Source organism: Diceros bicornis, chromosome 41, assembly GCF_020826845.1.
Source record: "Diceros bicornis minor isolate mBicDic1 chromosome 41, mDicBic1.mat.cur, whole genome shotgun sequence".
In the NCBI taxonomy this organism is placed as follows: Eukaryota; Metazoa; Chordata; class Mammalia; order Perissodactyla; family Rhinocerotidae; genus Diceros; species Diceros bicornis.
In genome coordinates this window covers 6,381,701-6,401,755 of record NC_080780.1, presented here as the reverse complement: position 1 = coordinate 6,401,755, position 20,055 = coordinate 6,381,701, and the positions used below count along the sequence as shown (strand labels likewise).

At 33.2% G+C, this 20,055-nt stretch overlaps 1 protein-coding gene across 1 annotated transcript in view; it reads left to right on the top strand.

The window, feature by feature from the left end:
• ZPBP (zona pellucida binding protein) overlaps positions 1 to 20,055 on the top strand; it is a 141,670-nt gene that overhangs the window by 12,068 nt on the left and 109,547 nt on the right. Inside the window, 2 exon segments of the mRNA XM_058534840.1 lie at positions 1,517 to 1,642; positions 11,916 to 12,065. Coding sequence (XP_058390823.1) covers positions 1,517 to 1,642; positions 11,916 to 12,065 — 276 coding nt within the window.

The window sequence follows — 20,055 nt, the reverse complement described above, 5'->3', positions numbered from 1 at the left end:
AGTTTTGGTAAATGTTTCATGATAGAATAACGAAAGTACAAAAAATTATATGAATAAATAAAGATGTGAACTTTAAAAGTCATAACTTAATATTCTGAATAATTTTATACTAATAAAATTGAATAACTCTAGTAAAATATAAATTTCTTAAAATAGACTTGATTTAGGTTACTCAGTTGACTAATAATCAGTTAAATTCTCCTGATTGGTAATCAAAAATTTGTTTCCCTACTCCTCACCCTTGCCAAAAAAAAAAAAAAAAATTACAGCTATACGGTTTTTCAAGGAGAAAAACACTTTCCATATTCTTTCAGAGAAAATTTATAGAAGAAAATCTGTCCAATTCATTTTATGAGCTATTATAACCTTAGATGCCTACCTTAATAATGCTAAATACTAAATAACAACTTTGATACCGAGATTGGAAAAGGACAAAGAATAGTATAAGAAAATTATACATATTTGCATTTATGAATATAAGTGCAAAGTATTCCAGGAAAAATATTTGCAAATTGAATCCAATAGTATTTAAGTATAAGAGCATGATCAATTAGAATTATTCCAGGAAAACAATCTAGTAATATTAAACATTCCATTAAAATATTCAAGAAGAAAAAATGATCACCTCAATCAATATAGAAAAAAAAGTTTGCTAAAATTCAACAGCAATTTATGATAAAAACAACCAACCAAGAGTAGAGGGGAACTTTCTTAACCTAAGGAAGGATAAAAAGCTCCATTCAATAAACATCATGCTATATGGTGAAACTTTAGAGACAATCTCTTCAAAGTTAAGAATTTTGACTCTCAAAAACAATTTTTATTTTACTGGATTGCAAAAATCTTTGTATGTGATGAATCAGTGAAGAGTTGGCATGCAGTTACTGAGGAGTTGTTGGAACCTTTTCTTAACTGAGTAAATTCAAAACAATTGAATCTTTACTGTGTTCCTTTTGTATCTCCTAAAGAATACTACTTTTGCTTGTTTAATGATCAGGATTCTCTAAATTTTAGAGCAAAGTGGGAAAAAATGTTTAATAATTAAAATCATTCAAAGCACATATTTGTTGACTTTTTAATCACATAATTTTAAAATTCAGTATATCGTGTTATATCATTGTGAGTAATGTATTATTCCTCTAAACAAATTTAGCTTAGCAGTTCCTTTCAGGTTTGGTGTCATTGCAAAACAGAGTCTAGGTATAGAATTACCTTAATACTTTGTAATTAAAATAATATTCTTAGAGTAAAATAATTTAGTATACATGAACTTTGAGTAAAAAAGACCAGTATTGAGCTCCGATTGAGACTCACACACACACCCAGATGAAATACATGTGTATATTTTAGAATGTTAGTTACATAGAATGCAATGAAATCTGGTTCTTATCAAATAATAGCTATAATCCAAAGAAAACTTACGAAAACATGTAACCCAAACTACAAAAATGTAAAGCATTATAGGGCCTTTAAGAACATGACATATTATTGGAACATTCTAATATTGTGTTTTCAGTGAAAGTATATGTTATGCTCCATCAAAAGAGTCCACACTTGTTATGTGTAACCCAGCGACTGAGAAATTCTGAACTGATAGACCCATCATTCCAATGGCATGGGCCAAGAGGAAAAATTATTTCAGGTAGGATTTTGTTTCAGTTATCATTAAATTGATAATATTAATTAAATTGATATATCTGAAATGTATGCAGAACAAAAAGAATATTTATATTTCATATACATATATCTCTCCCCTCACTTGTTTTTCTTGTGATTTCGTTTTGGAGTTAGAATTTAGCAATGTAGACGCTTTGATCATTTTTCGCAAGATCTTGATTTGAGATAGAGAGACACTAGATGATTGAAATGTTTGGAGAGTTCTCTAAGCATCTCTATTCCAAAAAAATGTTACTTTTTTTTTAAAGTTCATAAAATCATTTTGGTTACTTCAATCAGATTTTTGTTAGTAAAGTATGTATGAAGAGGCAAATATGATTTTGGCTTTTGTTAAAAACAGAAATGAACACTTTGTGTTATAGATTTATATGGTTTTGTTTCTTTAAACAGCCTCACATAGGAACAACTTGAGACTTTATTAGTAGTTATAATTTTATATTTTGTGATCTTATATTTCTTTCTGACCAAAATCCTGGCCAGACAATATGGATTGTATTTGAATTTAACTTAAGTATTATTATCCATTTTGAAAAAAATGACTAAATTTAACACTTAATATTTTAGTATGAAAAACATGCTTTTAAACATACTGCGTGATTTGACAGTGGCTATATAGTAATATATTATTGATGCTGTGCTTACAAAAGAGGAAACTTAGCACTCAGGTATTCATCTGGAGGACAAGATGGACTTGAGACACATCTGAATGGTAGCCTTACAGTTTTCAAATTTTTGAGAAAACAAGATCTTATTCTCATAAGAGTATTATTTTCCACATAGAGATTACCTTTGGTATGACTGATTTGATCAACATTTTCTCCGTTCACCTTCTTATTTTGTTATTTTGCAATGCATATTTACTATTACTCTGATTTTTTATTTGATTTGCTTTTGCAGTGTAGTTTAAAAAATATAAATTAGCTTAGCTGTTTTTTTCAGCCTTGCTAAAAACCCAGATTAATGAATTTTCATCATGAAGACCTGTACCTAATCATTTTTGCATCCTGTCTAAGGAAGTTTTTCTTTATTGCTCTGTTCACCATGTTTTCTTTCTTTTTTAAAAATCCTTATTGATATTTTGAGATAGTGCCTATGGATGAAAACCTACAGGTTTATTTTGTTATCTTGGATGAAGGAAAGCAGTATATTCATTCAAAGACTTGTTAAAGAAACTTTCATAAGAAATATTTATTTTGTAATATGTTTTAATTCATATTTTTATATAGTTGAGTGATCTCAGATGTACATTTCTATAATATTCATGCTGCTTCTAAAATAGCTCAAGATTTAAAGAGTTACTCCACTCTTTAGGGTAGGTGGTGGTTCTTCAAAGTGAATTATTCAACTCTTAGTGAGTGAGTGACTACTTGGTGGATGCCATTGTGCTAGGTTTTGTGGGAGGTACAAAGAACAGACATAATCTCTACCTGACTGTAGTAATGTGTTAGGAATGAATCAGCAGAGGTCAGGAACAGAAATACTAAGAGGTAGGGCAATTAATATAAATCAATGAAATGGGCCAGATGTAAAAGCATCCAATACTGAAAATATAATCAAATTTTATTTTTATTGCTCTCTGATAGTAGCACATGATGTAGTGCAAACATGTATATTAAATATATTTTACATTTGATATTAAAATTCTGTAAGCTCAAAAATAGAAACATTTAAGTATGTATTGAATTGTTCTATCATAATTTGTTACTCCTTTGATTTGGAAATTGAAATCTGAAACGTTTTCTTTTTGAAGATGCCATGCCAAGTCTTGCAGATTATATTGCAAAACCAAATATATGATTGAATTTCAGATCCTTTAACTAGGAGCAATATTTTATTTTACTCACTTTCATAATGCAAAATAGATATTCAGAAATGTAGTTATTTCTAGGTAAGGATAAAATCATATTAATACAATGGTTTTTATATTTATAAATATTTCCAGGAAATTCTGGTATTCTGACATCATGATTGTAGTTTAGTTTTCAGTGCAGTATCACATCACAGTTTACTGTCTACCAGTTTTAAAGCTCATTAGTTCTACTCTCACTATTATTTCAGAAAGAACTGGAAAATATTGTCTAACTTTCTTAAAGCTTGAAAAACAGAGAACCTTTTGGACTCTAGATTAAACTATACTGTATTTTAGTTATCATCTTATGAATATACCAAAGATAGTTCCTCTAAGATTGAACCAAAGAAATCACGCAATTATGTAATTACTTGCACATTCGTTTGGAGAGAAATATTCAGATTGTTTAGATAGGTTGTAAAGTGTAAGGGACGCGTCTTAGATTTGGTCTGTCTCTCTCTCTCCCTCCACCCCTTCTCTTTCTGTCTGTCTCTCTGTCTCTCTTTCAGTAGTTTTTATTTACAAAAGTAATGCATTTGTTAGAACAAGATCTTATCTCTTACTCCAACCTTAATATCATTCTGATGAATTAACTCTTTCTGGTGTGTGGACGTCCTTATTTTTCTAAATGTTCACACAAACATATAAAATCACATATACATACATATGTTGGGCTTTACCCTGTAACTTCACTCTTTTTTTTTTTAATGAGATCATACATTATATTTACTCTAACTTAATGTTTTTATTGTAAAGCATTTGATAAGTACAAATATATATAAGATACATACAAGTTATGAAGCACAATAAAACAAACATTGTTTGAACTTAGTATACAAGTCAAGATATACCATTACCAAGCCTGTTGAACCCCCCAATAAGTTGTTTAAAAAATCCCATTCTTCTGTGCCTAACTGCCTATCAGGTAAACACTATCCTCAACTTTTACTATATTGTTTTTTAGCGTTTCCTCATGCATTTACTATATATATATATATATATATATATATATATATATATATATATATGTATCCTGCAAGAGTGTATTTTAGTGTTTTTATTTTGAATTTTGTAAAAATAACATTTATAAATTTGTCATGCATCATGTACTGTTCTAAGCAATTTACGCACACTAATCATTTAATTTTGACAACAGCCTTTGCAGTAAGTACAGCCATTTTCTCCATTTTATATATGAGAAAACAGAGGCTCTGAGAGAATAAGGAACTTTCCTGAAGTCATGTTCCTTTGAAGTCTTGCTTCAGAGTTCACAGATATAATCTAAATGAAGTGGCAATAGGAGTTTTCCCTCTCACCATTTTGTGAGTTTTTGTAGTTTGTGTCTTTCAAGCAGTTTGTCCAACTTAAGAGTTTTTTTCAACTTGTTGAGTTTATTTGCATCAAGTAGTTTGTGATATTTTCTTATTATCTTTTAAATATATCCAGGATCTATATGATGTGCCCTCATTCACTCCTGATATTGGTTGTGTCTTTTCTCTTTCATTTTGGTCTCTCTGGCTATGGGTTTAACAATTTATCAGTCTTTTCAAAGGAACAGATTTTGGTTTGATTTATTTTTCTCCAATATTTTTTTGTTTTCAATTTCATTGATTTCTTCTTTTATCTTTACTATTTCCTTTCTTCTGTTTGCTTTGGGTTAAATTTGCTTATTTATTTATTTATTTTTGCTGGTTGTAGAATTCTGGATTGGCAGTTTTTTTCTTTCAACATTCTAAAGATGGCACTCTGTATTCTTTTTGCTTACACAGTTTCTAATGAGAAGTCTGTTATAGTCTTATCCTTGTCCCTTTGTAGGCAGTGTGCCATTTTTTTCTGACTGACTTCAAGATTTTCTCTTTGCCTTTCATTTTCTGTGATTTGAATATTATGTGTCTTTTTTTGTTTTTCGTATTGATGCTACTTGCTGTTCTTTAAGCTTCTTGGATCTATAGTTTGGGGTTTCTTATTAATTTTTGAAAGTTCTCAGCCATCATGTCTTCAGATATTTCTTTGCCCCATCCTATCCCTCCTCTACTTCTGAGATTTCTATCACACATGTGTAATACTGTTTGATATTGTTCCACAGCTCTTGTATTCTTTCTTCTTGATGTTTTGTTGTTGTTGTTTTGTTTTGTCTTTCTCTTTGTGACTCAAGTTGGGTAATTTCTTTTGACCTATCCTGAACTTCATTGATTCTTTCCTTAGCTGTGTCAAGCCTCTTTATCCCATTGAAGAAATACTTCATTAGTGTCACTGCTTTTTTTTCTTTTTCTTTTGTTTTGTTTTGTTTTTAGTTCCGGCATTTCCATTTGGTTATTTCTTATACAGGCATACCTTGTTTTATTGTGCTTAACTTTATTGCTCTTCACAGGTATTGCATTTTTTACAAGTTGACGTTTTGAGGCAACTCTGCTTTAAGCAATATTGGTACCATTTTCCAACAGCATTTGCTCACTTAGTGTCGCTATGTAACATTTTGGTAATTCTTGCAGTGTTTCAAACTTTTTCATTATTATTATATTTATTATGGTGATCTGTGATCAGTGATCTTTGATGTTACTATTGTAATTGTTTTGGGGGCACCATGAACCATGCCCTTATAAGACAGGGAATTTAATCAATAAGTGTTGTGTATGTTCTGACTGCTCCACTCACTGGTCATTCCCTCATCTCTCTCCCTCTCCTTGGGTCTCCCTATTCTCTGAGACACAACAAAATTGAAATTAGGCCAATTAAAAACCCTGCAGTAGCCTCTAAGTGTTCAAGTGAAAGGAAGAGTTGCACATCTGTCACTTTAAATCAAAAGCTAGAAATGATTAAGCTTAGTGAAGAAGTCATGGCAAAAGCCAAGACAGGCCAAAAGCTAGACCTCTTGTGCCAAGCAGTTAGCCAAGTTGTGAATGCAAATGAAAAGTTCTTAAAGGAAATTAAAAGTACTACTCCAGGAACACACGTATGATAAGGAAGTGAAACAGTCTTATTGCTGATATGGAGAAAGTTTGAGTGGTCTGGATAGAAGATCAAACCAGCCACAACATTCCCTTAAGCCAAAGCCTAATCCAGAGCAAGGCACTAACTCTCTTCAGTTCTCTAAAGGCTGAAGGAGGTGAGGAAGTTGCATAAGAAAAGTTTGATGCTAGCAGAGGTGCATGAGGTTTAAGGAAACAAGCCAGTTCCACAACATAAAAGTGCAAGGTGAAGCAGCAAGTGCTGATGTGGAAGCTGCAGTAAGTTCTCCAGAAGATCAAGCTAAGATAATTAATGAAAGTGGCTGCATTAAACAGATTTTCAATGTAGACAGAACAGTCTTATATTGGAAGAAGATGCCATCTGGAATTTCCTAGTTAGAGAGGAGAGGTTAGTGCCTGGCTTCAAAGCTTCAAAGGACAGGCCTACTCTCTTGTTAGGGGCTAACGAAGCTGGTGACTTGAAGTTGAAGCCAGTGCTCATTTTCCATTCTGAAATCTTAGGTCCCTTAAGAATAGTGCTAAATCTGCTCTGCTTATGCTCTGTAAATGGAACAACGAAGCCTGTATGACAGCACGTCTGTTTACAACATGGTACAGTGTTTACAACATTGTACAATTCAACATGTTGTATACATCTGTATACAGCATACTGAATATTTTAAGCCCACCATTGAGACCTACTGCTCAGAAAAAAAGATTCCTTTAAAAATATTACTGCTCATTGACAATGCACCTGGTCACCCAAGAGCTCTGATGAAGATGTACAAAAAGATTAATGTTTTTTTCATGCCCGCTAACACAACATCCCTTCTGCAGCCCATGGATCAAGGAGTAATTTTGACTTTCAAGTCTTGTTATTTAAGAAATACATTTTGTAAGGCTATAGCTTCCATAGATAGTGATTCCTCCAGTGGATCTGGGCAAAATAAATTGAAAACCTTCTGGAAAGGATTCGCCATTCTAGATACCATTAATTACATTCATGACTCATGGAAGAGGTGAAAATATCAACAATAATAGGAAGTTTGGAAGAGGTTGTTTCCAGCCATCATGGATGACTTTGAGGGGTTCAAGACTTCAGACGAGGAAGTAATTGTAGATGTGGGAGAAATAGCAGGAGAACTAGAATTAGAGGTGGAGCCTGAAAGTGTGACTGAATTGCTGCAGTCTCATGATTAAACTTTAACGGATGAGGAGTTGCTTCTTATGGATGTGCAAAGAAAGTGGTTTCTTGAGATGGAATCTCTTACTGGTGAACATGCTGTGAAGATTGTTGAAATGACAACAGAGGATTTAGAATATGACATAAACTTAGTTGATAAAGCAGTTGCAGAGTTTGAGAAGATTGACTCCAATTTTGAAAGGAGTTCTACTGTGGATAAAAATGTTATCAGACAGCATCGCATGCTACAGAGAAATTGTTCGTGAAAGGAAGAGTCAATCAACGCAGCAAACTTCTTTGTTGTGTTATTTTAAGAAATTGCCACAGCCATCCCACCCTGATCACTCAGCAGCCATCAGCATCAAGGCAAGACCCTCTACCAGCAAAAAGATTATGACTCACTGAAGGCTAGGATGATGGTTGGCAATTTTTAGCAATAAAGTATTTTTATGTAAGGTATGTACATTGTTTTTTTAGACATAATGCTATTGCGCACTTAATAGACTACAGTATAGTGTAAACATAACTTTTATGTGCACTGGGAGACCAAAAAATTTATATGACTTGCTTTATTGATATTTGCTTTATTGGAGTGGTCTGGAAGAGAACCTTCCAACCTCCCAGATATACCCGTAGTTTCAGTCTCTCTGCTGAAATCACGTATCTGATCTTGCATGTTGTCTGTGTTTTCCATTAAATCCTCTAATACACTAATCATAGTTATTTTAAATTAACTATCTGATACTTCTGACATCTGTATCATGTAAGAGTCTGGCTCTAAGCATTGCTTGGTAGTTTGGAAATGTGCCATTTCTTGCCTTCCTGTATACTTCTTAACTTTTGTTAAAGTTGGACATCTTGAATAAGACACTAGATATTGTGATAAGTATTTTTATGCTTTGAGATGAACACTTTTTTTAAATACTGTTAAGCCTTTAGTATTAGGAGTTTGTGTTAATCTAGTCAGGAATTGTCTGGGTTTGATATCGGTTGTTGTTGTGGTTCCTGAAAGCTTCAGATACCTTTAAACATGTTTAAGCTGTAGGCTGGCTCATGAGAAGTTATTTTTCTCTCATGTCTAATCTTTCCTTTCTTCTTTTTTTATTTTTTTTTATTTTTTATTTTATTTTTGATTTTATTTTTCCAGAGAGAATCTCTTGCAGCTCTCCTAGATTGATTCCACTCCATTTTTACTATACTCTTATTGTGATGGTAGTTGAGAGAGAGGGGCAGTCTCTAATGTTCTGATTAAGCTGTAATCTTTGGCACATATGGTGTCCATGGATCTTGGAGGTGTTTTCTTCACAAGTGCTTCAACTCCTTCTCCAGCTTTAGTGCTGGCCTTGTACTTCTTGCTGACTATTCCTGAAGGATGAGGCTTTTTTTTTCTTCCTGTTTCCTTCCCTAGTGGTAACAAGTTTCCATAGTGCCCTAGGTGACCATTTTTGTTTCTTCTCTGCCTGTAGGTTATAGCGTTGTTCCTTAGCACGAGGTAGGGGAAATGGGTCTGGTTGGGGTTTTGGCAGGGCTGCTGGGCTCCTCCTATAGCTAATACCCTGTGGGAATCTTGTTCATGGTTCCCTTGCTCTCCTTTTGAGACTCAGAAGTGTTCATGAAGGTAAAGCCTGTCAGAGGATATAACCTCCTCCCTCCTCCATATCTCTGATCCTCAGAGGCTTCACATGCTCACACTGGTTGACACTTGGCTTTTAGCAGTTCGTTGAAAACTTTTAGTTGACTTCTTGCCAGCTTATATGGCAATTGAAGCAAATGTTTGGGTCCTGATTCTACCTGTAGGCCCCGTCCATTCGTGTATTTCAGGTTTATTGGTTGCCATGACACTTCAGTTCTTTGATAGGTTAAGGAAAAGTTTTTAATTGACATTTTGTTTGTCTTTTTCTTTGTTGTAATGGTAGGATCCATGCTGTTATATTCACTTTTCATATCTGAGCAGAAACCAAAAGTATAAACCTAATTTTTTTTGGTTTTTTGCTGAGGATTCTCCCTAAGGTAACATCTGTGCCAATCTTCCTCTATTTTGTATGTGGGTCGCCCCACAGCATGGCCACTGACGAGTGGTGTAGGTCCGTGCCTGGGAACCAAACCTGGGCTACTGAAGCGCTGAGTGTGCCAAACTTAACCACTAGGCCACGGGGCTGGCCTCTAAACCTAATTTTTAAAATAATAAGTTGCAATGAAATTGTGCTTAAATTTTGCCATATAATGTTAGAGCCCCAAGGCATGTGCTTCTAGAGATCTAGTCCAACTCTGAAGTTTTAGATGATCAAGCTAAGATCTTGACAAAGAAGTACTGACTTTAATTTAATTATTTATTGACTACTTGCTGTTGTAGGAGTTCTTACAGTAATATCCCTTGGCATCATGAAATTCTCATTTAAACTTCGTTACTTAAAAGTCTGTTTGTTAAGTGATATTATAGAATGGGTTCTTCTATTGGCTATGAAATTCCCTGGGCATCTTTTCAAAGTATGCCACTTCTAATTTTTTTAAAATAAGAAGGTAGCCAGAAGGAGGTTTATTATAAATTATATACTACTTGATTTTCTGGCTTTCATAATATTTAACGTTGTAGTGGGCATTCAAATTTATATTAATACACTTATTAATTGATATTTCTGGTTTGGGAAAATTTTATTTCAAATGTTGCCAAGGAATGCATAGCATCATTGATGACATGATATTCTAAAATTTGTTTAAAATTTATGGACACCTTTCATAGTACTATGAAGTATCTGTCTCTGCTGAAATATGTAGAAAACACTTGAAAATCTGTTAATCTGTTTTAGAAATTAGACAACATGTTGTGATAAATATGCAATCTTTCATCAAAAGATATTCATGAAGAAATAGGCATTACAATAGAAATGTGTTCTAAGTTTATATCACATTTTTCAGCTTCATCCAGGATATAGAAATGGGAGCTCTCAAGGCATAATAATGCTCTATGTAAATTCTTTGTGGGTGGGTATATCATCTGTTCATTTCTCCTTCAATATCTGAAACAGGGCTTTGCGTGTAATAGAAACTCAACAAATTTTTATTGAGCGACTAACTAATGAAAATTTCATCACTAAGAACATTCATCTTTTGTCTTATTTTGAATAAATAAATTTCAACTTGAAATTTATAAGCAATAAATCATTTACTTAAAATAGAAAATGATAAACAATTATTTACTAATACTTTCTAATGAATGGCATATTAAATTATTGAGTGAGTTTCAATATCTAACAATTTTTCTAATGCAAACTGTGGTTGTGAACTTGCAGAACAAAAACTTGGATACTTAAGGTGTGGTAGCTTTTTCAAGTACTTTAACATTCATTGCATTTCTTATACAAAAACAATCCTGTGAGATATGCTATAATATATTATGATTCTTTGTTTTATAAATGAAGGAGCTGGACTTTAGAAAGATTAATCTTTAAAGATTAAGTGATTACCCCAGGGTTGTACAGTTTATGAGAGAGAAAGGTAGACCTCGAATCCAGGTCTTAATGTCTTTAAATCAGAATTCTTTTCCATTACACAACATAGCTTTCTCCCAGTGCGATATATAAGTAATGAAGCATATTGAAGTAAAAAGTGATCTTATATCTGGTTCTAATTCCCAACACTGCAACTCTGTGATTGTGTGACTTTGGGCAAGCCAGGTAATCTAATCTCCTTTTTTGTTTTTTCTTTTTCTCCCATTGTTAATGTTGTAACCCAACTTTTGCCTAGTATCATGTATAATGACAGTAAATCCCTAGTTGTTAGTGATTATATAGTGTTGGGTTAGCTTTTGTTCTGAGTACACTGTTTTACCTCTTTCATATGTAGTTTGTAAGCTTATTGAGGGCGTAACTCATCAATAAAATACATATGTATGTATATAATTACTTTATAGCATATATAAATATATAGTATTTTATATATATGTATGAATTTCTGATAGTGCCCAGATCAATGCAAGGAACAGATTAGGAACACATTATGTACATGTAACTGTTTAGTCTCTTACCACTTAGGCGGCCACATAATTGATGAACTCTGGTTAGTGAAATTCTGACCCTATAAAGGTCATCCTGGCACCTGCTGTCAACAAACACCAGATGCAATGACTAGTTATGCCCCCAGCTACTTTCAGTGATTCTGTAGGTAAATTTTGATGGTCTGTCTTACTGTGTAGAAAATATTTTATCTCAATCTCATGTAATTGAAGCAACTAATTACTGTATCTTATTCCTTTAATTAGAAAACAGTAGTGCACAAGTAACAACCACAGGAAGCCTTATATTCCAGAACTTTGAGGAGAACATGAGTGGAGTTTACACATGTTTCCTTGAGTATAAACCTATGGTGGAAGAAGAAGTTAAAAATCTTCAACTAAAATATGTTGTATATGGTAAGAAGTGCATTTCATTGTATTTTAACATTTCTTAATGTTTTGAAATATTTTAACAGGTTTGTTTTAAAGGGATTTTGTTATTTTTAATTTATTTTAATTAAAGAAAAATTCCTGCCTGCCTATATTTTACAAAGTACTTTGTAAGGGGTTAGTGGTGAGGGCAGATCATTTTTTCCTTAGGGGAATATTGACATGTTCATAGCTAAATTTAAGTCAATGAATGAAAACAGGGTTTGGAAATCATGTTTTCAAATTATTATGTTGATATTATAGTCTGTACTGCTTTAAAATGCTGAGTATCATGCTTGATGGCATGCTGTCATTTCCCCCAAACAGGAACATGAAGTACCACTGTAAAATTCTTTTCTAAATACAATTTGATCTGTTGAGGTTTGAGATTAGGGGAGCTGAGTTGACAACGGAGTAGCAAGGAGAGCAACCTGAACAAAGGTTGCTTGTAAGTTCCGTCTCACTGGTGGGACCCATATGTGGTCGATAGAATAATGGTCCTCAAAGATGTCCCAGTCTAATCTCCAGAACCTGTGAATATGTTACCTTACAATGCAAAAGGGACTTTGCAGATGTAATTAAGTTAAGGATCTTGAGAAGGGGAGATTATTCTGAATTATCTGGGCAGGCCCAGAATAATCATAAGGGTCTTTATAAATGAGACAAAAGGGTCAAAGGCAGAAAAAGGAAATGCAATGATGACAGGAGAGGTTGGAGTGATGTTCTTTGAAAATGGAGGAAGGGACCACAAGGAATGTAGGAGGCCTTTAGAACTTGGAGATGGCAGAGAAGTGGATTTTCCTCCTTCCTGAAGGAATGGACCTTGGTTCTAGCCTTGTAAGACTCATTTTGAACTTCTGATCTCCAAAACTATAAGATAATAAATTTGTGGTATTTTAAGTCACTAAGTTTGTGGTAATATACCATTGTTTTTACAGCTGGAATGCAGAGCAAATGGCAGAATTGTCAATGGTTTCCTAATAACTTTTGGTCGCTCGAAAAACACTATCCCATATATCCAAAGAAAGACATAATTTTTTTTATGAGAAATTAACTTTATTAGGCAAATAATTTATTTAAATCTTTTTATTTGTCACACTTTATTTTTTGTTACGTGGTTTTCTCCATTTTGTTGTTTTATATATCTAGTTTGTAACAAATATACTTTGAAATCTCTCAAAAGCGTATATTCACATAAGCTGACAAATGTAACAGTGACTAAAATGAATGCTTGTTTATAGTAATGATAATGATAGCTAATATTTACTGGGCATTTGTCAAATGGTTTTTTCTGCATTAATTGAGATAGTCATGTGGTTTTCACTTTGTGTTTTATCCATATGGTAAATTAAATTGGTTTTCAAATGCTAAACCAACCTTACATTCCTGGGATAAATCCCACTTGGTCATGATGTATAAATTTTCAGTATCCTGCTCGATTTAGTTTGCTAGTATTTTGTTGAGAATTTTTGCATGTATAGTCATAAGAGATATTGGTCTGTACTTTTTTTTCTTGTGATATCTTTTTGGTCTGGTTTTGCTATCATGGTAATAGTGACCTTAATATGCGTTGGGGAGTTTTCCTTCCTCTTCTAATTTTTGAAGAGTTCATTAAGAATTGTTAATATTTCTTTAAATCTTTGGTAGAATTCATGATTGAAGACATCTGGGCTTGGGTTTTTCTTCATAGATAGTTTTTTTGATTACTAATTCCATCTCTTTGTTATAGCTCTATTCAGATAGTCTATTTCTTGTTTAGTCAGTTTCAGTAGTTTGTGTCTTTCTAGGAATTTTTCTATTTCATCTAAGTTAGCTAATTTATTGACATACAGTTGCTCATAGTATCCCTTTGTAGTTCTTTTTACTTCTGTAATGTTGTTAATAATGCCTCCTCTTTCATTTCTGATTTTGGTAAGTTGAGTCTTCTCTTTTTTTCTTGGTCACTCTAGCTAAAGGTTTATCAATTTTGTTAATCTCTTCAACCTAGGTTTTTGTTTCTTGATTCTCTCTGTTGTTTTTCTATTCTCTATATCATTTATCTCTGCTCTAATTTTTATTTCCTTCTTTTTGTTTGCTTTAGGTTTAGTTTTCTTGTGCTTTTCCATTTTCCAGTGCCATAAGGTAAAAGTTTCGATTTTGATTTGAGATCTTTCTTTTCCTAATAACAGCACATTATGTATATTAAGCAAGTGATTTCCCACTTAAGTACTACTTTAGCTGCATCCCATAGGTTTTGTTTTTATTTTCATTTATATCAAGATATTTTATAATTTGTCTTTTGATTTTTTCTTTGCCCCTTTAGTTATTTAGGACTGTGTTGTTTAATTTCCACACATTTGTGAGTTTTTAAAAATTCTTTCTGTTATTCTAATTTTATTCCATTGAGGTTAGAGAAGATACTTTGTATTATTTCAATCCTTTTAAATTTATCAAGATTTGGGGCTTAGAATATTCTCCATCCTTGAGAATGTGCCATGAGCAGTTGAGAAGAATATGTATTCTGCTGTTGTTCAGTGAAGAGTTCTGTAGGTTTATGTTAGGTCTATTTGGTTTATGGCATCATTCAAGTCTTCTATTTCCTTGTTGATCTTCTGCCTTGTTGTTTTATCCATTATTGTAAGTGGGATATTGAAGTCTCTGATTAATATTGTTGAATTGCCTATTTCTTTTTGAATTGCCTATTTCTTTTTTTGATTTCTGTCAGTTTTTGCTTCATTTTGGTTCATTGTTCTTAGGTGTGTATAGGTTTATAATTGTTCTAGCTTCCTGATAGACTGTCCCTTTTATCATAATAAAATGTTCCTTTTTCTCTAGTAGCATTTTCTTGTTTTAAAGTCTATATTGCCTGATAATTGTGTAGCCACTCCTGCTTTCTTGTGATTGCTATATGCATGGTATATCATTTTCAGTCTTATTACTTTCAATCTACTTGTATCTTTGAATCTAAAGTGTGTCTCATGTAGACACCAAATACTTGGATATTGCTTTTTAAATGCAGTTTCATAATCTCTGCCTTTTGATTAGATAATTTAATCCATTCACATTTAATGTTATTATTCATATAATTGTATAAACTCTATCATTTTACTTTTTATTTCCAAGTCATATGTATATTCCTCTATTTCTCATTCTTTTGAATTAAGTGAATATTTTCTAATGTAGTATTTTAATTTCTTTAATAGATTTTCACTATATATTTTGTAGTAATTTCTTTATTAATTTTTTTAGGGATTACCACATATATCTTAACCTATCAGAATCAGCTTGACATTTATACCAACTTAATTCCAGTGAGATATAGAAATGTTGCTCTTAAGTAGATCTCTTTCCTTTCTCTGCTTTTTGTGGTATTAGTATTATACATATTACATCTGTAAATGTAACAAAACTAATAATATAGTGTTATAATTATTATTTTATATAATTTTATATATTTCAAAGAAGCTGAAAATAAAGGAAAGCAAGTGTCTATTTATAGGTTTTATTATATTAGCCTTCTTATTTATCATTTTTGATTCTCTTCATTTGTTCCTGTGTATTCAAGTTACCATCTGTGGTCATTTCCTTAGCCCAATACAGCTTTGCTCCCACTCACCTCCTTTGTGCTTCTCTTGACAAATATATAGTTATGTTAGGGGACCAATGATGCATCATATACAAATTCTTTTATATAATTGTTTTTTAAATCAGTAAAGAGGAAAAAAAATAGAAGTAATATGGACTTACACTGTGTTTATAATTACATACTTAGCTTTACTGGAGCACTGTTTTTTTTGTGTGTGTGTGGATTCAGATTATTGACTGAAGTCATGTTCTTTCATTCTGAAAAACTTCTTTTAGCTAGTTCTTTCTTCTACCAGATCACATCTGCTGTTGAGCCCCTTCATGCGTCTGACTTTCAGTGTTTTTACTTTTGAACTGCGCAGTTTCCACTTGGTTCTTTTTTATAATTTCAGTCTTTTAGACATTCTCTATTAATGTGACTTTGTCATCATACCTTTTTAAATCATGATTTTTTTTAGTTATTTTAACATATTTATGGTGTATGCTTTGAAGTCTTTAACTTTTAAATCTCACATCTGGGCACTCTCACAGGTTGTTTCTGTTTCCTGGTTTTTTTCCAGTGTATGGGTTATACTTTCCTTTTTCCGTGCATGTCTCATAAATTTTTTCAGAAACTGGACTTTTTAGATAACATATTGTATCAACTCTGGGTACTGGTCCATCTCCCCCTACTACCCCAGGCTTTTATAATTAGTTCCTTTTTATTTGTTTAGCAACTGTCTAGATTATCAGTGAAATTCACTCCTCACCCCACCATAGTGTTAAGCCTCCAAAGTTTGTCCTAGGAAGGTGTACTCACAGCAGTTTGGTGGATCTATTGTTTTCAGTAATGCCCTGGAGCATAAGTTCCTCTAAAGACTGATGCAGTTAAATTTGGGTTCCTTTGAAGAGATAGTTCCCCAGGTTGGCGTTTGTGATTTGTTTTGACCCCAGGATTGCTGCTCCCAGCTTCTCTTCCAGTGTTGCTCTCTAACAGACTAGGCAGCCTACAGTTGAGCCTATATCACCAATGAATCTATAAATCTCCTCCCAGTTGTCTTTCACCAAACCTCCAACCATGTTTGAGAGCGGCCTGAGGTTTGAGCTTTCCTACACTTTGTCACAAGTAGTGTCAGTTCCTTTGAGAAGGGATTCTGAGCAATCTGTTCTACAGCCTGCTCCTCCTCCCTGACAGATTCTCCGAGCCGAGCCACAGCTCTAGAGCTAGGGGTGGGGACAGTGGTGTGCTTCTCTCTGAGTGACACCCTGCTTTAGGAGCTTAGCACTTGGTGGATAGTTTCCATCCATCACCGTACACGTGTGGTCCTTTACCCCTTTTGGCCTCCTCCTCACCCTTTTCTCCTCTGGTAACCACCATTCTATTCTCCTTATCTATGTGTTTGCTTAATATATTTTTAATATTCATTAGTTTCTTGGATATACCATTTGTTATTTAGTAGTATTTTGTTTAAAAATGTTTTAGGGATTTTAATTGTTGATTTTCATTTTGATTTCATTGTGTCGGAGACTGTGGTTTACATATTTAATTTTTGAATTTGTTGACTCTTCATGGTCTCTCAAAATTTTGCCTCTTGATTATTCTATTTATTTTTATTTCTGAAATACCAATTAAACATATTTATTAGAGCTCTTTAATTTATCATCTGTATCTTTTAACTTGTCTTTCATATATCCAAATCTTTAAATATGTTGTGTTTTAGGTACTGTTTTCCAAATTATGAATCTCTCTTTGGGTTTGTCATATCTGCTATTTACTTGTCTAGTCACTTTATATTTTTTTAACTTTGGTGATTTTTTTTTTCTATTTCAGTGACTGTACTCGCCATCTCCAATATTTTCAGTTAGATCTTTCTTTTTAAAATCTCTATTTGTTCTTTAGTCATCTTCACCAGTTTTTGTTTTATTATTTCCTATTCTTAATTTGTTTAACATTTTGAAGATTTATATTTCTAAATCTTGTTTTTAAATTTTCATAATATATATGAAAACTTGTGTGTACTCGTATCCTTCATTAAAATAGATATTATTGCTCTTTTATCTATATAGTGGGTGTAAAATTCTGTCATTGTTATGATTGCTTTTTCCCTAGTACTAGTATCTCTGAGAATCTTTTTCTGTGTGTTTATTGTCTGAGATTTTCTATTCATATGTTTTACCTTTTTTCCTAAGTTATTGTGTTTTTGTCAATTTCTAAGAATTTTGAGTACTCTAGCTTCGAATATAGATAGTGATTTTCAAATTGTGGTCTGTAGACCCCTGGGAGTCCTTGAAACCCTTTCAAGGGGTCAGTTAGGTGAAAAATATTTTTATAATTATACTATGATATTATTTGCCATTTTCACAGTGTTGACATTTGCAAATAAGGTTGGTAAACTACTATGGAATAGTCCTTCAGAATTATCTGTAAAGGCTGTTAAAATGCTTCCTTTCCAATATCAACATATCTGTATGAGGCAGTAAACCAACACATCACATCTGATTGAATGCATACACAAGTATAAGAATCCAGCTGACTTCTATTCAGTTAGACATTAGAGAGATTTTCAAAATACAAAACAGTACTACTCTTCTCATTGATTCTTTTTGAAGAGAGAGGTATTATACTTCAAATATTTTTTATGTTACTGTTTAATGGGTTTTTATTATTTTTAAATGAATTAATAAATATTTAAAAAGTTTTTTTCAGTTTAGTTTCTAGTACTCTAAATATTGATAGATATAACTCACATAAAAGTTGTTTGGTAGTTCTCAGTAATTTTTAAGAATGTAAAGGGATACTGAGACCAAAACTTTTGAGAAGAGCTGCTGTAGATTTTTACTTTTTTTATCATTCCCATTTTTCTAGAGTTGTATATATCTTTTTTCTTTTAAAGCTTCTGATTTTCCTCTGAAGATTTTAGTTTGTAAGCTGTTGCAAGGATTTGCTACAAGGACTTGGGGGACTCAGCATAGAGTTGTACTTATAGCTAAGGTGAAGGATACACAGTAGGAACAGCAAGGGCAGACAGCATGGGCAGAGTCTGGAGAAATCCATCTACAGGCCTCCTGTGCGCTCTCCTGATGTGAGGTCGCACTGAGCCTGCTCGCTTCTTCAGTGATGAAGATCTAGTAACCTGTGTACCTGTTCTGTCCAGCGCTCCAGTAGAGACTCAGCATCCAAATGTTGATTGGGAGCTAGTCATGTAGGCTCCCTCTGCCAAATAACTATAAGTTGCTATAACAAAGTTCCAGATTCCCCGAAGGTGCAGGGTTCAGTTCCTCAGTAAACAGTTTTATCTCATAGGGAAAGGTGCCTGTGAGTGTAGGGAGATATTTCCCAGCCAACAACCAATCCTGCAAGCAGCCTCCAGCCTGCTGTGTTACATCTTTATACATATAAACTGATCCTGAATTGCTCTGTGTATTAATGTGTACTTTTCCCAGAAATTAGGAGCTCTCTTCAGAAGAGGATACTTTTGATGTAGTTTTTGAGGGCATTTTGGGGATATTTTTGGCTTATATTCAGAATTATTTCTATCAAAGGTAATAGCTAGATATATCCCAGATTTCTGGAAAGAAAAAAGAGCTCTTTTTTAGCCCATGGACAGAGGAGCACTTGCTCTGTCCTCAGTCATACTGTGAGCCTCGCTCCAGCTTCCAACTCTGTTCAGGTTCAGCTCTTCTATGTGGTGCTTGTGTATATCATGTCACACATCTTTGATATGACCAATCATGATATAATCAATATATAAATCAATATATACATTTATTTATCATAAGCTATAGATGTATCAATAAAAGCATGATGAGTTTTTTTGTTGTTGTTGTTGGAGAAGATTCACCCTGAACTAACATCTGTTGCACATCTTCCTCATTTTTTTGCTTGAGGAAGATTAGCCCTAAGCTAACATGTATGCCAGTCTTCCTCTATTTTGTATGTAGGTCGCCGCCACAGCATGGCTGACGAGTGGTGTATGTTTGTGGATACACCCACTGTATCCACAGTGTATCCAAACCCACAAACCCACGGAAGCAGAGCCTGTGGAACTGTAACCACTCGGCCATGAGGCCAGCCCCAAGCGTGATAGGTTTTTAAGATTCGTGTCTCAATGTGGCACTTTTTTTCAGTATTCTTATCACTATTTCGTGGACTTTTTTGGTATAGTGAGACAAATCTTTGTTAAGCTTACAGAACATTTTTCCTGTTTGTCCCTTGGTCATCTTCTCTTCTGTCCTCTCCTGAAACTGCTCCAGTCTGATATTGGATATCTGGGATCTCTCTTCCTTATCTCTTACTTTGCTCTTATAATTTTGCTCTGTGCTATGTGAGAACCGTTACTTGGTCTCCTAACATATAATTAGATTTTTAACCTTGTTTTTATTTCTTCAATTAATTTTTTAAATTTTATTATTGATGTTTGTATTTTTTTAATTT